General features: G+C 36.4%; 1 protein-coding gene across 1 annotated transcript; it reads left to right on the top strand.

Annotated features, from left to right (window-relative positions):
- Positions 1-9,397: 9,397 nt before the first annotated feature.
- Positions 9,398-15,506, top strand: LOC139314334 (CMP-N-acetylneuraminate-beta-galactosamide-alpha-2,3-sialyltransferase 2-like). The gene is made up of 6 exons (XM_070939927.1): positions 9,398-9,667; positions 11,004-11,194; positions 12,407-12,586; positions 13,638-13,683; positions 14,218-14,337; positions 15,153-15,506. The coding sequence occupies exons 1-6, from the start codon at positions 9,398-9,400 to the stop codon at positions 15,318-15,320; spliced, it is 975 nt and encodes a 324-aa protein (XP_070796028.1). The 3' UTR covers positions 15,321-15,506.
- Positions 15,507-16,408: the final 902 nt, after the last annotated feature.

Here is a 16,408-nt window from a genome sequence, read left to right as displayed (position 1 = left end):
TCTTCTCTCAATATTGCTAAAATTGTTTGAAGAGTTACTGATTTGTATTCATGTGGCAAACAGACTTTATTAGCTAGGAACTACATTAGGGCTACCAAATCAGGGCTGCAAACATGTAGATGGCCACTACATGGCAACAAAGAGATAAAGAAATTTCTTTCTAGCCTTCTAAAGATTATGCAGATTTGGCAGCTCAGTTCTATTCGTCATAGCAAGTTAAGGGAATTCGTAATCCTTCAGATTTGCTCAAATTCAATCTTTACCATTATTAGGTGATGTAACTTCTGAATGCCATAAATTTTGCATATATTCCATGGAATGTTATGTGAGCCACATTTACAGAAAGCAGTGTATATTGACTTGGAATCATGTATCAATAAACATTTAAAAAATATTATATTCTTAACACAGAAATCTACCTTTAAGGGAGCATGGGTGATGAAATAACCACAATGTTTTGAGAGTGATAGCATTTGGAGCAGTTTGTTTAGAAGCCTTTGGATTACTGAATCCAGGAACACAGCAAAAGTATTGTGGTAGCTCAAAAGTGACTGAAGTCTGAATCACTACATAGGCATTCATGATGCAGTAATATTCATTAAGAGCTTTTCATTAATTTTTTTTACATTCAAAATAAATAAACATGATCTGAAATTTAGCCTATGTATAAAAAATGGCTGGATGTGTGATTTAGAGCAAAATTAGACCAAGTTTATGAACTTACATATTCAGTACTTCAAAAGAGTATATGGTTAAAAAAAAAAGATCAAGAATGAATGGGTGTTGAATGAATACAGATTGAATATGAATGGGAGTAAGCAGATGGTTTGGTCATATAGAGAAAATGAATTAGGATCCAATTGCAAAACAAATAAAACAGCAAACAACAAAGGAAGAGTGAATGGGTTAAGAGGAAGGACAAGAAAGTTATGATTGGATGGAGCAATTTAGTTCCTCAAAAAGAGAGAAGTGGGGATTTTATGAACAAAAGGCAGCGTATGAAGTGGTATATGTACATGATAGAAGTAAAAATGGTTTGCTGACATGTATGGAGTGATATAGTGACTGGTTTGGGCATACACCAGATTAGTTTTTTTTAAAAAAATCATACCATTAATTTCTTTGACTTATCATTTTTACTTACAATCTACACTTTACATAATGTACTGTAATGGGTACGTATGTACATACGTACTGTATAAAATCAATGATTGTGACTTTATTAATTTGAATCTTACCTGAGTATTTGCATGTATACTGCAAAAATATAAGAAATAATAATAACCTCTAATTTTAAATACAATCTGTAAAAAAGTAAAAGAAAAACACTATAAATGACTCTGAAAAAATATCTAATGGCACAACCAAGTCAAAACACGACTGTTGAAGAAACCTCTTGCTGATGTTAATTACTGAAAGCAAGGGCTGTTGCTCATACTTTTAGGTCTCATGGTAAGCCCTGGTTTCTCTAGAAAACATTCTATAAGTGATGGCCTCTTCATTATGAAATTCCCTCCTATCTTTGAATTTTGCAGAGAATGCTAGACTATAATATTCTGTGATGCATAGTTACATCAATTACTGTATCTGCACACGGTCCTCTGTCAACCCTTTTAACCCTGCATCATTTAGGCGAGGATGAGTCAGAAGAGCCACTGGCAGCCCATTGTGAGCTTTTAACACTACAGTTTGCAGAATCACTTCAAGTCATTCAGTGTTTGAGGTCAATTAGACAGAACCTAACAAGATGTCAAGATTAATAGTGTGGAACTTGCATTGGTAGCTAGTTCATTTCCAATTGCACATAAAGATACATGTGATCCAGGGGTGGGTTCTACTTACCTTTACTACCGGTTCGCAACGGGGCTGCACAGAAGCTTCCTGATGACATCCGGGTCAGTGGGCGGAGCCTCCCGCCGGTTTTACTACGGATTCTTGCAAACCGGTCCGAACCAAGGCAACCCACCACTGGTGTGATCACTTACAAAGCCCTACATGAGTTGGGACCTGGTTTTTTTCAAATGTTTCCTATAAATAGAAACTGAGCAGATATTTTATGGCCTCAAATGCAAAAGGAATACAACTGCCAAATTAATAACAAAATGTGTCATGGTCAACCAACAACTTAGTCACAGAGCATTTGCGGGTTGTGTCACATCTGCAAACAGCTACAGGAAATGATTTCTAATACAGTATGTTTCAAACACGTTTCCTTTTTTATTGCTTAAACCCAATCTGTTTTTTTCCTTTTTGAAAAACAAAAATACTATTTGTTGGCCTGAGGTCTCCATGTAGGAAGTGCAGCTTGCAGCACCAAGTGAGTATATTGTAAAATTCAAACCTTTTTTCAATTTGTCTCATTAACAGGCTGCACACTAATTAGTGTACTGTAATGTGCATCTATGTTTGAGTTTTTCCTGAAAAATCTTCTGGAATAATTCTGCTAACAATAGATTTTACCAGACTATTGAAAGTATGGAATTATGACTCCTCGCTTTTTCCCTGTTAAGTGCTTACTTAGGCTTTTGGACACACTGCAATGTGTTCTCTTTCATGCTAAAGAAAAACTAGAAAATTGCATTTTAAATGTACATTACTATTAATAGGCTTTGTAAATGCATTACAGAACATTCAAGCAAAAGGAAGAACATGAATTTAATTTGCCTTGCAAACTGCCTGTAGAAATGTTAGCTAGAATTGTTCTTTTTTTTAGCTAAGGGCCATTGCATTATAAATATATAAACCCCAAGGGGCGATAGAAGTGATAGCAAGGTTTTAAAAAAGCTTGATCTGTGAAAGCATTTTGCTGTACTACTGTTAATTTATGTTAATGAATAAATAGGTTTATAACGCTATAAAATCTAACAGAATTTTTTGCAAAAGCTTTAATTTATTCCACTTCATGGGGATTATATGACAAAGCATTCTATAATTCACAAAATGTTATACAATAATAAATTGGTTCATCCTTTAGGTGTCAGATGTAACATTGTTAAACGTAATGGAAAATAACAAAAGGATTACCCCTTAGAAATGTATTCTAATATGCTAGCCAGAACTCATCCATTCACAGATTCTTTTCCTGGCATTGTATAAATCTAGGATTTACCTAAGGTTTGTGCTTCACAGTGCAATACAGGATCTGACTTTTATGACTGCAAATGTTTCAAATTCGTTAATTTTATTACATACCTCTCTTGATACCAAGAAGTGAGAGTTAAATCAATCTTACTGCATTATAGCTGCATTATATTCCCTTGCCAAAGGAAGAGTGGTCTTGCACTCTAGGATTACATACTCCAGATGCAACCAATTCTTGGTTGCACACCCCCCAATACATTTGCATGCATTTAAGTATATGTTTATATGAAATGTTTATTTTTAATTCTTTTCACAACAACTGTATGAGCAATGTAAAAAAGAACAGGACCTGGATAACTGCCCACTAATATTAAACAACAGCTGATTAAAATAAATATAATTAGCCATGTGTAAGATGAGGGATGTTGGCTATCCCAGTAACTGATTCCCATCAAAATATACCAGTTAATCTTTCTTTCTCGGGTGTCTGCTTTTATGGCAACCTTATGGCTACCATCTTAACTTTTTTTGAACATTTCCTGTAGATGCCACTGTCTCTTTCACACTCAATCCATTCTACAAATAGGCTCACCCAAGTGTACACATACACAACTGTCTACTTCCTCTTCTCTTCCCAGCAAGAGGATGGAAAAGGGAGGGGGAACCTGCGTGTAAGAGGAATTGTCTAATTGATAGGAAGGGAAGGGAGATGAGGAGAGGAGACTGTTAACTGAACATGTTAGAGAAAAAATGGAAAGAAATCTTATGTTCTTAAGAAAAAGGCTTAGGTCAACAACTCCTACCACAAAGTACTGCCATTATTCATCAGTTGGTCCACAGCTAGTTGCATTTCCTACTGATTTGCCTACTTGTGCTAAAAACTCTACCAGAAGTCTTTGAATGTTAATTGAGTAATTTACGTATATCTCAGTTTAAGTGACCAAAACTGAAATGCAAGCAAGAAAATATGCCTACCCACCAGCATCCCTTGGTGACTCCACAGCTTTCTCAAAATATCTGGGCCCAAAATTCAGTGGTCCTTTTGCATTTTTAAAAATTGAGGGAGTTAAGGGGCAATTGTTACATTGAGTTTTGCAGATGTTGAGGCATTCTTTTCAGACTTTGAAGTTTTTCTAATGTCTCCACCCACTCAGTGTGTGAACTTTGATGTGCCATTCAAAGCCTGGGGTGAACCTCAAGTTGAGTCTTGCATCTCTGATATTGGTTAAAACTGTTGTTGGTATAAAGAATAATTTGACTTGTCAACATGGAAAGACATTGCACTTAACATATGAGCACAAAGTGGTAATGCCATCTGGAGACAAATACACATTGTTGCAGGTTAACAAGACATTGATTTCTCCCCCTTTGTTTATTTATGGTTTACTTAGTTTTGGTTTAGTATGCTGTGTAGCCTATTCAATTGCTTGGTAAATCATGGTTTAATGTTTTAGTGAAGAAACTGGTTTATTAGTAAAGCAATGAGTATTATTTACTTTACTATGTTAAATCCAACCAGTAAATATGAATGTTGAGTCAACTAATTATTAAAATCTCTGCTCATCCATGTCTATTGCCACTCCTCCCTGCCCAACCCAGTTGTCCCACTTGCCAGGTGCCTGGTACATTTTTCTTCTGTTTACAGAAGCAAGATGAGCCATTGCCAGAAATGCAGAACTTGCCATCTCTTGTTCTTTCTTTCTCTTCTTCATACAATTTTTGCCTCTCTCGGTATTTGCTTCATTTTTCCCATGTGCTTTTTCTTCCTTTCATTTTGAGTATTTATAAGCCATTACTATCACAGGTGACACCAGCCAGAGCATAGAATAATTCAAAGAAGTAGTTCAAGATCAGATGACATGGATAGACCTGGCCCATAGAATTGCCACGAATTGGACATGGCTGAATGGATAACATCTTCATCAACAACAACCCACTTCTGCACATATTCTCAACTGTAAATCTCACAGAATTCTGTAGAGTTGATTCCCAGGTAAATATGTTTCTCAAATTTCTGAAAATATCTTTTCTTGGTTATCCTTCCTTATTTTGCTTGTTCTTTTTTCTTTCCTACTGCATTGTTTAGAACTCTATACAGGAGAGTTACTCTATAACTCTCAACTTATGACCACAATTAAGCCCTAAATTTATGTTGCTAAGTGAGAGATTCGTTAAGTGAGTTTTGCTCCATTTTACGACTTTTCTTGCCACATTTATTAAGTGGAATCACTGGAATAGTTATATTAGTAACACCATTGTTAAATGAATCTGGCTTTCCCATTGACTTTGCTTGTTAGAAGGTCACAAAAGGTGATCACATGAGCACAGGACACTGCACCCATCATAAATATGAACCAGTTGTCAAGCATCTGAGTGTAAATCACATCACCATGGGGATGCTGCAATGGTCATAAGTGTGAAACATGGTCATAAGTCACTTTTTTCAATGCCATTGTAACTTTGAATGGTCACTAAATGAACAGTTGTAAGATGAGGACTACCTGTATTAATTCTCTTTCTGTTTAAATGTTATGTATTGTTTTCTTTTAGTAAACTTTTTTCCCACTAAAAACATCTGAATCCTATGTAATTAATAAGGAAGAGTGAATGCTGTCTGGAGTAACATCACAAGTCAAGGAATTGAATCTTTCCAAGATGAAGTGATTGGGGAATTTGGGAGTCTAACAATGTCTGGGAAATTCCATCCCAGAAATTGAAGACTTATAGTTCCCTCTTCAGAGGTAGTCTACAATTTGGGAGGTCTCCTAGACTCACAGATCCTGCTTGAAATGCAGATAGTAAGAGTAGCCAGGAGGGATTTTACATAGTTACATCTTGTGCACCAATTGTTACCCTTCCTGGACTACAAAGTCCTGTTCATACCCTGTTTCCCCCAAAATAAGACTGATAATAAGCCCAATCGTGATTTTGAGTGCATGGCAATAAGGCCAAGCGCTTATTTCAGAGTTCAAAAAAATATAAGACAAGGTCTTATTTTTGGGAAAACACGGTAGTCACCCATGCCCTAATTCATTTCCCATGTGCAATGCAAGCTACATGGAGCTGCCTTGAGGAACATGAGGAAATTACAGTGGTTGCAGAATGAAAAGTCCCAAGCAATGTAATCCACTGCTTTGGAAACTGTACTTGTTATCAGTTAGCTTCTGATATGATTCAAGGTGTTGATTGTCATGTTTAAGATCATGAATGACTGTTTATTTAGGGATCACTTTCTCCTGTATTTATCTGCCTATCCAATAAGATCAAATAGGGTCAATCACCTCCAGATCTCATTTCTAATCACTTGATGGAGCCCTGGAAGCATACATTTTCAGTAGCTGTCCTCACCCTTTATAGCTCCCTCCTAGTAGAAATTCAGTCAGCGTCATGTCTCATAGGCTTCAGGAAAACTTTGAAGATTTACCTGTTCAGTCTTGTACAGAAGGAAAGTAACCCGTGATTTGAAGGTGAGGTTGCAAATGCATGTATTTTTTGATGTTTTTCCTTACTTAAATGCATTTGGGCATTTCTAGGATAGTGTTTATATGTTTGTATTGTGAACTGTCTAGAGCCTGTGGGAATGGGTAGCATACAAGTAAATCAGTCAATTAATAATTTTATTGAATAAATGATTAAAGACTTTGTTGCTGGCTATGCTGCTGTGCGGAAAATTAAAAAAAAAAACACCGCAAGACCACCAAGGAAATTGTCAGGAGTCTTATAAGGATTTATTAAAATGGTCCCTTTACTAACAGCATTGGAGATTCACCCCCCCCCCAAGAGCATCACAGTGAATCTGAGTTGTGGGGAAGTAAGTAATCTATGGATGTGATTGACAAAGAAAACACTTTTCTTGGGCAAATTTTATAGCCCTTCAACCTCTTCATTCCCAGAGTTGGAAGCAGGTTTAGGCACAAGGAAGGGATATATATTGTCTAGCACCTGGCTAAGAGAAAAGAGGGAAACAATTATAGAATTGGGGTTAGAAGAGGAAATTTGTTATGTTGTAGTTTGTGAGATTAAATAGAAAGAGTTAGCTTGTCTTACCTTCACTGATTTGGTTGCAGTCCAATTTGGATATATAACAGTTTCAAATGTATTAAAATGACCCAGGAAAAAAAAAAATTTACAAAAATGCCAGAGTAAGTGTGAAATGAAAAGTTTTTCAAAGAGGTTATCGCTGAATTGAAAAATTCTTCATACTGATTTAGCTGTTAGCTGCTTTCTTTTTATTTTTTCTTTCAAACTACCTACATTATTTTCAGGGTTAAGAGTCTCCACTTCTAACAAGGTTTCCTGGTTTTAATATACCAGGATGTTTTAACATAAACATACACCCATGAAAGTCCAAATGGACTTTCATCTTTGTATTTAACTGATTGAGAAAAGATTGAAGCCAGTTGTAATTATCGACCAGTCTGGTATAATTTAATCATATTCGGAATGGTTGATGCTTAGGGGAATCTAAACATTAATCCTTTGATAACAATTATATACCTATTACAACTGAAACTTATGTATATTATTACAAGTGTTCATTTTTGTTATATCCTTATTTACTTAAAAAAATGCCCAAATATGAGTGATATCAAAAATAAAGCCCATTTTAATTCCGTATATATGGTGATATCCAGATGTGTTAAGAAAGTATAAACTGTATCTGCATGGAATCAGAGGCTTTCTTTTTTATTTGTAATTATCAATAATAATTTATTCTTTATTCTAGCATCTCTGGAAAATAATTGCTCTACACTGAAGGTAGGGTTGAAGATGCTTACATTTGCAGCGTGCACTGTGTTTTTTTGGATAAATATGAAAGAAATCACAATTATAAGTGTTTGTGACATTGGGATTAGTCTTAATATATGATAATAAGCACTTCCATTGGGAAAGACTGGATCATGTAAGATAATTGCCTGATGTAGTAATTAGTATAATTTAAGGATTTGTCCTTTTAAAAAATAGTAGGAATTTGGGAAAGGCCTGAGATTAGAGGATTTCTCTGCAGAACTAGCCTGAATATTTCTATTCACAGATGGGTAAGACAGATGGTTTCCAGGCTATACAAAGGTTCCATCCCTTTTCTAAGACAAGTTTTACATGTCACATTGTACACTATGCACCTGTGCAAACATAAATGCTGCCTGTTTCTGCATATTGAAAGCAGCTGCTGCCATTCTTCCATTTCTGTCCATAAGGTTGGATGTATGTCAGTGATGGTTTATGCAATCCAGGGAGTGCTTATCTAACTACCTAGAGTCCCAGATAAATAAAGTGTTCCATAACGAAGTCTTTCTTTCTTATTCTTCAGTTTTATATTATCGGAACCTAAGCTACAATGTGTTGTCAGAAACAATACAGACATAGTTGTTCCTGTTCTATGCTCCTTCATCTGCTATACTATAACTGCCTAAGCAGAAAAGTCACCATAGTTTCATAGAAAGTTCCAAGATTGTCTTTTCTATTTGCCTTTTCTATTTATCTTTTTCTATTTGCCAGTCAGCAATGTAAATACGGGATTTTGCAATCTCTTTCGTCTTTCCCATTCCCTGGAAATACTACAAAATTCTGGGATATCTGTTTGAATGTTACATATTTGCAATATTTTTAGGAAATTTATAATTGATTTGAGGCAGTACTTTTTTACACAATTCCTACACACCATCAACATTCATGTTTCAGTGAATTATGAGCCAACCCCCATAATTAAGTACTGTATGCTTAAATCACAATTTGGAATGCTTACCATGAAGATTGTTTCACTGCAAAAATGGCTATATCCTCTAATAGATAAAAAATACTGGATGAGACATACAGAAAATGCAAGCTGATTGCATTACATTCTGGTACAAATTATACACAAAACAGAACACACTGTGAACCTGTACTTGAAAAAGCTTTGGGTTACGGAAACATAGAATCACTGGACTTTTAAATCTTTTATTAATATCAACAAATTATATTCTGTCATGACATATGGTATTGTCCTTTGAGATCTATGGATAATATTAACGTATCATTGTAACATTTACCTTTTCTATTTATCTTTTTCTAGCATGTGTGTTTCAGCATTCTGAAGATATGGCATCTCAATATAAGTATCTACTCACAGAATGGTACAATCTAGTTTGGTTTTTCTTTGTCTTGAAGTTCTGAACAGCAAAACATCCAGTACAGTGAGGCTCTATCTACTTTGAAAACAATCTAACAATACCCAAATAAAGGATTTAACTGCAGTTATATCAACCAGCATGATGATTTTTTTCTGTCAAAGATGTCTAAACTAGGAGTTCAAACCGAAGTGATGGAGTGAACAATGATGTGTAAGAAGAAGTTGTGGATTGTTCTGGCCCTGTGCTTTGCACTTTCCATCTGGAAGATATATATTTCTGTTTCACCTTTGTCCAAAAGTCTTGATGAATGGCTACTGCAAGACTCATTAATGAAAGAGGGAATGTGTTACCATAACAAATGTATTGGCCTAAGCAGTTGGGATTGGTTTTGTGACCACTTTGATGCCTCAGTAAACTGCCTGCTGACTCTTGAAAACTCTGATATCCCACCAGAGGTTCTTCAGTGGTGGCTGGTGAGTACTGCATCATATTACTAAGATAAACAACTTTAACCATTTAGAGAAAAGAATTGAAAAAAAATATTCTCGCTACTAAGTCAAGTGTTGATTGTGTGTAGTACTTGTCCAGATTTGTCTTTCAGTGGAAAATAAATGATAGAGGCTTATTTTAGCATTTTATCTTTTCTTTTAACTAAGACTGGGCATAGTAAAAGCATTAAAGTCACATTCGTGATCTTCATATACTATATGTAAAACATTTTACACAACTTGCCTTTTGCTTGATTTTTTCCTATACTTCTTAGAAACCTGGCTTCTCTTCCTTTCCTCTTTTTGAAGATCTAGATTGTATTATCTTTTGGCAAGATAGATGAAGAAAGATAGACTCACTTCCTAACTATAGATAAACCATTCATTGCCTATTCAGTCAGCAATCTCCCTAAATGTTGTTACAATCTGAATCCCATCATCATAACATGAAATGTGCAGGAATATGGGAGTTAGAGCTGAGCAATTTGTAGAGGGCCACAGCTTCCCTCTCCATAATGTACATAATCCAAGTCAGCCAGTTTGGAAATCCTCAAGCTGTCCTTTGGTTTCTATTAATCCTTCAGCTCTGTTCTCATGTCTTATAATGTATCTAAGGTACAGAACATTTTTTTCTGTTTAGGACTATACTTGGTGTTTGATGTATAGTGAGCTACATTAAAAATTAATTTTGATTTTATCTAATTAATATTTACTAGAAATTAACTAGACATATTTACTGAAATGCTCCTTTCCATATATTTAATATTTCTCTATTTCTGTGTCATTAATCATTACAATTTCATGAATAACCCCAAATTAATCAATCATGATTAAGAAAGGACAAATCCATTTAGTAGGAAAAGATCAGTATCGCATTGAGAAACGATTAAGAATTTGTTTCTGCCATAACATATTAATTGACTCAGTATTCTGAGTTGCTTAATGCACTTGAACTATACCATTCAGAAAGGTAATATTTATATAACTCATTAGGTTGGAATGTGACTGGCTGGTTTTTAGTTCAGTATGTCATGCAAATCTGAAACAGTCACATAATCATCAATCCTTTCACCAAAAATTGCTCCAGTGCATTGAGGCTACACAGCTGTACCTTCTTCCATGTTTGTGAAAGAAATAGTAATGGTTTTTCATGGTCAGTCTCCTATAGATATAGGACCCACTTTTGAAATCAGTATTAACTAGTGTAGTTCAGAGGTATCCAAAGGGTCTGTATTTCTTCTCCAAGATAAAACATTTTCTTGGGCAGGCATTATTAGAAGTCCATCCACCCTGCTCCTAATGCTTTATTTTATTCCATCAGAAGCTACAAAGATCAAAAGATGGCAGTCAAATTCAGCAGATGGTACAATATCTGTTTGATCTCCTTCAGTCCCCCACTGCTAGAGCTCAGGATGTTATTCATTGTGGAACCTGTGCTGTGGTGGGAAACTCGGGAAGGCTGAGGGGCTCTAAATATGGAAAGAAGATAGATTCTCACAAGTTTGTGATGAGGTAAGTGGGTAGAACAGAGCATATACACAAAGAATGAGAGAGAGAGAGATCTTCAGCCCTCAACCTAGATTCAAAAGACACAGCAGATTGGTGTAGACCTCTCCCAGGAGTGATATTTTCCTATTTCTTTCTTTTTATTATTACATTAACTAGTTTGACTGCCCTAAAATGGTAGAGAGTTGGGATATTTATGCCATGTTTGATTTGATTCAAAGGTGGTGTTTTGAATATGCAGGGCTACGAACCCAGCATCTACATCTGATTTGTTAAAATAGTAGCTGCAAGTGATGCATCCGGCCTGCGTTAGACACCCGATCTATTGTCTTAGGGAAGAAAAGGGGTCTTTGTGGGCCAGATATAGAGATCCCAATCTACATCCATTTCTAAGGGTAGTGGTATACATCTTGTTATGTAGATAGGTGCTTATACTTTGCCTAGCATGTTACATTCTAAAAGTATACGCACTTGGACCTAAAGTAGGTTCCATGAGGTAATTTAAGCCATGAAATGAACCAGTAGTGGACTTCAAATCCCGGTGCTACTAGTTTGCTATCAGTAGTGTGCATGCTTGCTTTACAAGCATGCGGCGCTTCTGTGCATGCACAGAGCGTTTTTGACGACGTCTGGGTGGGTGAGCGGAGCCTCCCACCACTGCCACTACTGGTTCACCCGAACCAGGGCGAACTGGTAGAAACCCACCACTGAAATGAATGCCTTTACATTATACAAGGTTTAAGGTTTAAAATTTGCCTCTTAAAATCCACCCCAAATCCTAAACTCTCTTTTGTTGAGACTACAAAAGGCATATTGCATGTAGCTTATGGACCATATTATGTACTTCTAACACACAATATACGTTATCCTATTTAATTTTTTTGCAAAAAGTGATAACCATATGAGAAAATAGAATATCCATATTGAATATCATGTAAGCCAGGGGTATCAAACTAGTGGCCCATGGGCCCAATGCATCATGCGCAGATCACGCCCACACCAGCTTCATGAAGGGGAAAAACATTGCGATAACTCATGTGACAGCAACATGACACTGTGAGTTTGACACCTGTGATGTAGGTGATAGCCACTAACTTTATCTGGATCTGATCTTTATCTGTACTTACTAAGTTTAAGTAACAATTTTTTCCATGTGTGTGACCTAGATCTCTTGAATAAGAAGATTCTGATTGGTTTTTTTTTTTAATATTCTCCAAGAATGAACACTGCACAAGTTACAGGTTTTGAGGAAGATGTTGGTACACGAACCACACATCATTTCATGTACCCAGAGAGTGCGATGAATCTCCATCCTAATGTACATCTTGTACTAGTCCCTTTCAAACCTCTGGATCTCAAATGGTTGGCTAGTGCTTTTTCAACAGGAGATATCCAGCAGTAAGTATCCTCCCTAAGTAATTGCAATATAAAAGGCTAGGCAATAACATAGTAATATCATGATATCAAGCATTCCTACTGTTATCAGGCTATCAAGCATGTTTCCATTCTTAGATGGCAAATACATTTCTCACTACATCAGATTTTTTTTTTTTTTAATTTGATTTATATGCCGCCCTTCTCCGGAGACTCAGGGCGGCTTACAGTGCGTTAAGCAATAGCCTTCATACTTTTGTATATTTATACAAAGTCAGCTTATTGCCCCCACAAACTGGGTCCTCATTTAACCTACCTTAGAAAGGATGGAAGGCTGAGTCAACCTTGAGCCTTGGAGAGATTCGAACCAGCAGTAAATTGCAGGCAGCTGTGTTAATAACAGGGTGCTTTAAACCACTGTAGTACCAAGGCTCCTTTGATATTTGTCATTATCACTTATTAAAGCAATTACCCATAAAACCAATTTTCCATAAATGGATTTCAGTCTCCCAACCAGAACAGGGGTGTCAAACTCGATTTCATTGAGGGTGACATCTGGGTTGTGTTTGACCTTGGGGGGACCAGGGTGGGGTGGCCAGGGTGAGTGTGGCCAAGGTGAGTGTGGCCAAGGTGAGTGTGGCCAGTATGTCACTTATGTTGGGGGGTGCCTATGGCGGCCCGAGTGCTCTGCCAACGAAAATGGGCTCCCGAGCTCCATTTTCAGCTGTGACGGCATCTGCAACCCTCTGCTATCAAAAACAGAACTCGGGAGGACCATGCACACATCCCTCCCAAGCTCCGTTTTGGCTGGCCGAGGCACCGCTGGTTCTTCGCTGTTTCCAGGTCAGCCCCATGGGCCAGATCTAAGCACCCCGTGGGCCTGATCGGGCCTCCGGGCCTTGAGTTTGACACCCCTGAATCAGAAGAAGAAAAAAAAATTATGGTTAAAATCAGAGGTCTCCTGATTTTGGGCTACCATAAACTAATATAGTTCTCTTTCTATAATGTCTACAATGTTGATTAAAAGAAAATTAAATAATGTTGAATGGTAAAGATTCTTCCATTCCTTTCACAGAACATACAAAAGAGTTAAACGATTTATTAAAGCCGACAAAAGCAAGGTAAGGTGTAAATTAAAAAGCAATAATGCACTTATTAACTATTATATTTTTATTTTTTGTGGATTAAAAATAATCAGTACAGGAGTCCCAACTTCATAAATAAATATATTGCTTTATATTTATTTTATATATTAAATGCATATTTCAAGCTGGTAATATTCCTTATTAAATAATAAAATATGGGAGGCAGAAGGAAAAAGGATTACGGAGGCTACCATACACATTCTTAACAGTCAAAGCAAACTTGCACTAGGGAGGATCCAACTAGGAATCTCTTAGGAATATGAACTATTTTTGTTCCAGGCTACAGGTGTGGTATTTTGTGGTAGCTTGGCCCTGAAGCCATGGAATAACTGCACATACTGTCAGGGACTGATGCATCCAGGGAGAGGGGATCATCCATTCTACTTTAAGTCCTTGAGAACATTAAGGACTTTTCTTGCTCTGAAGTTATTCTTACAATAGGTGGACCAATTTGAGGAAGAATTTATGATAAATCTGGGTGAATCTTATTTTACAAAACTTTCTTCTTAGATTCTAATAATTCACCCTGGTTTCCTGAAATATATCCAAGACAAATGGACACGGCATCATGGAAAGTATCCTTCCACTGGGTTGATTACACTGATTTTTGCCATCCATACTTGCACACAGGTAAGTGCACCAAATAATCACTCCTCTTATCTCTGTAAATCAGAGGTTCCCAATCCACAGGCTGTGGCCCCGTACTGGACAGCAGCCCATTGTAAACCGGGCCGCACAAGCGGTGGCCTATTGAATGAGTACACAAATGTATAATGCTCTGCAAGCATTCTCCCACTGGTTGTGCAAAACCTTTCCCTTTCCCATCAGCCACCTTTGCCACCTGTCTGCAGACCCAGAAAGGTTGGGGATCGCTGCTGTAAATGGGTTATGAGCTGAACAGCTATTGAGTTCCTATTGCTTCACTAACCACTTTTAGCTCTGTTCCCAAAACAATTTCTCTTTACAATTTAGTTAGTAATAAAAATCTTATTGGGAAGCTACTAAATGGCGGACAGTATGTGGCCAATATTGATACTTTATAGGACACTTTGTATTTTAATCACCAAAATGAAAAACTATGACAAAAAAAAAAAATCAACCTACTATTCAACATGAGTTATATTTTAACTACTTGCTGTTTCACTTTCCACTTTGCAAAACCCATATATAACTTTCTAAAATAAAAAGTAAAATCGACATTTGCAACTCCGGCATTTATGTAATGCAGTTGACTATAGTGTGTCGGGCAATCTAATACAGTATTTTCGATGTTTTGTATTTCAATGCTCATCTCTTCCATCTAGCATGGCAATGACAGGGACCTGGGAGAAGTGTAATTCAAAACATGTAACAGGGATTAGGTATCTGGTCTCTTCAGTAGATGTGTAACATTTAATTTTTTTGCAGACATTTATTGTTTTCTCACTTGCTTCTATATGTGGTAGGTTTCTGCCTTTGGCTTTGGTGCAGACAGCAATGGGAATTGGCATCACTACTGGGAAGACAACCGTTTTGCAGGAGCCTTTCGCAAGTCTGGAGTACACAATGGCACTTTTGAGCTACAACTCATTGAAAGGCTAACAATTGAAGGCAAATTGGTGTTCTATAAATAGTTTATACTTTACACTACGCGTCTAAGCTTGCTGACTAGATTGGAATAGGGATGATGCCTCCCCTATCTTACAATCTTACAGTTCTTCACATTAAGATTTTAAAAAATTCCCTCTGTTCTGGTTTCAAAGAAAAGCAAAACTAGAATAAAACACAAGAAGAGGAAACATTTCTGTTTGATTCATGCACCGAAGATTAAAAACATGAGTGTCATGGTCCTGCTTTTCTGAATTTATGTATTTTAGAACAGAGACTATAAACACTATTTGTTACTACCTTCAGATTTTCTCCGAGTATGAAACCATAGACAGAACAATTCAGATTTACTAGCTGTGTTTTTGACAGCAGAAGAGAAGAGTATATTGGAACACCAAAAGAAACATATTTCTGATTATTTTCAGAATAGGTGTTTGAATGTGAAATATATCTTTGAATTTGAAAATTAGGCTTTCTGATAACTCATTTGGTGTTTCTCCTTCCCTCCATCACAATTTATAAATCAAGTTCTCAATAAATTATCCAGATTTTTAATATTATTTGAATATTACTTGAAAATGATTATTTTAATATTATTTCAAATGATTGCATTTAATATGTTTATTAAATATATATACATCTTGCTGTTTGGGGTGATTCTAGATATATATTACAGCAGCCATTATTTAGGACTGTGTAATACACTAACTGGCAACTCTACATTAGCTTCCTCAATTCTAGACCCAATAACAAACCACGTTAAATTTAATATTAGTTTGGGGAATGGGAAAATTCACATTATTTGATTTTTTTATTTAAAACTTTATTTAAACAATGGTAAGCCAAATAGCCAATGATTTGGTTCATAGCCCTGGTGATTAGCAGACTAAAGCACTGTTATTAACATCAGTTGCCTGCAATTACTGCAAGTTCAAATCTCACCAGGCTCAAGGTTGACTCAGCCTTCCATCCTTTCTAAGGTAGGTAAAAGGAGGACCTGGTTTGTGGGGGCAATAAGCTGACTTTGTATAAAATATACAAAAGTATGAAGGCTATTGCTTAACGCATTGTAAGCCGCCCTGAGTCTCCGCAGAAGGGCGGCATATAAATCAAA

The sequence above is a fragment of the Pituophis catenifer genome, unplaced genomic scaffold, assembly GCF_029215685.1.
Source record: "Pituophis catenifer annectens isolate HBS135680 unplaced genomic scaffold, rPitCat1.0.hap2 SCAF_3, whole genome shotgun sequence".
NCBI lineage: Eukaryota > Metazoa > Chordata > Lepidosauria > Squamata > Colubridae > Pituophis > Pituophis catenifer.
Note: the sequence above shows the minus strand (reverse complement) of the source record. Positions and strands in the feature narration are given on the sequence as shown.

What these genes read in the sequence shown, in the direction of transcription:
- LOC139314334 (XM_070939927.1), top strand. Translation starts at nt 9,398, where the DNA reads ATGATGTGTAAGAAGAAGTTGTGGATTGTTCTGGCCCTGTGCTTTGCA. An exon ending in TTAAAGCCGACAAAAGCAAG is followed by an intron (nt 13,684 to 14,217) that starts GTAAGGTGTAAA and finishes CTTTCTTCTTAG; the next exon opens with ATTCTAATAATTCACCCTGG. An exon ending in CCATCCATACTTGCACACAG is followed by an intron (nt 14,338 to 15,152) that starts GTAAGTGCACCA and finishes TATATGTGGTAG; the next exon opens with GTTTCTGCCTTTGGCTTTGG.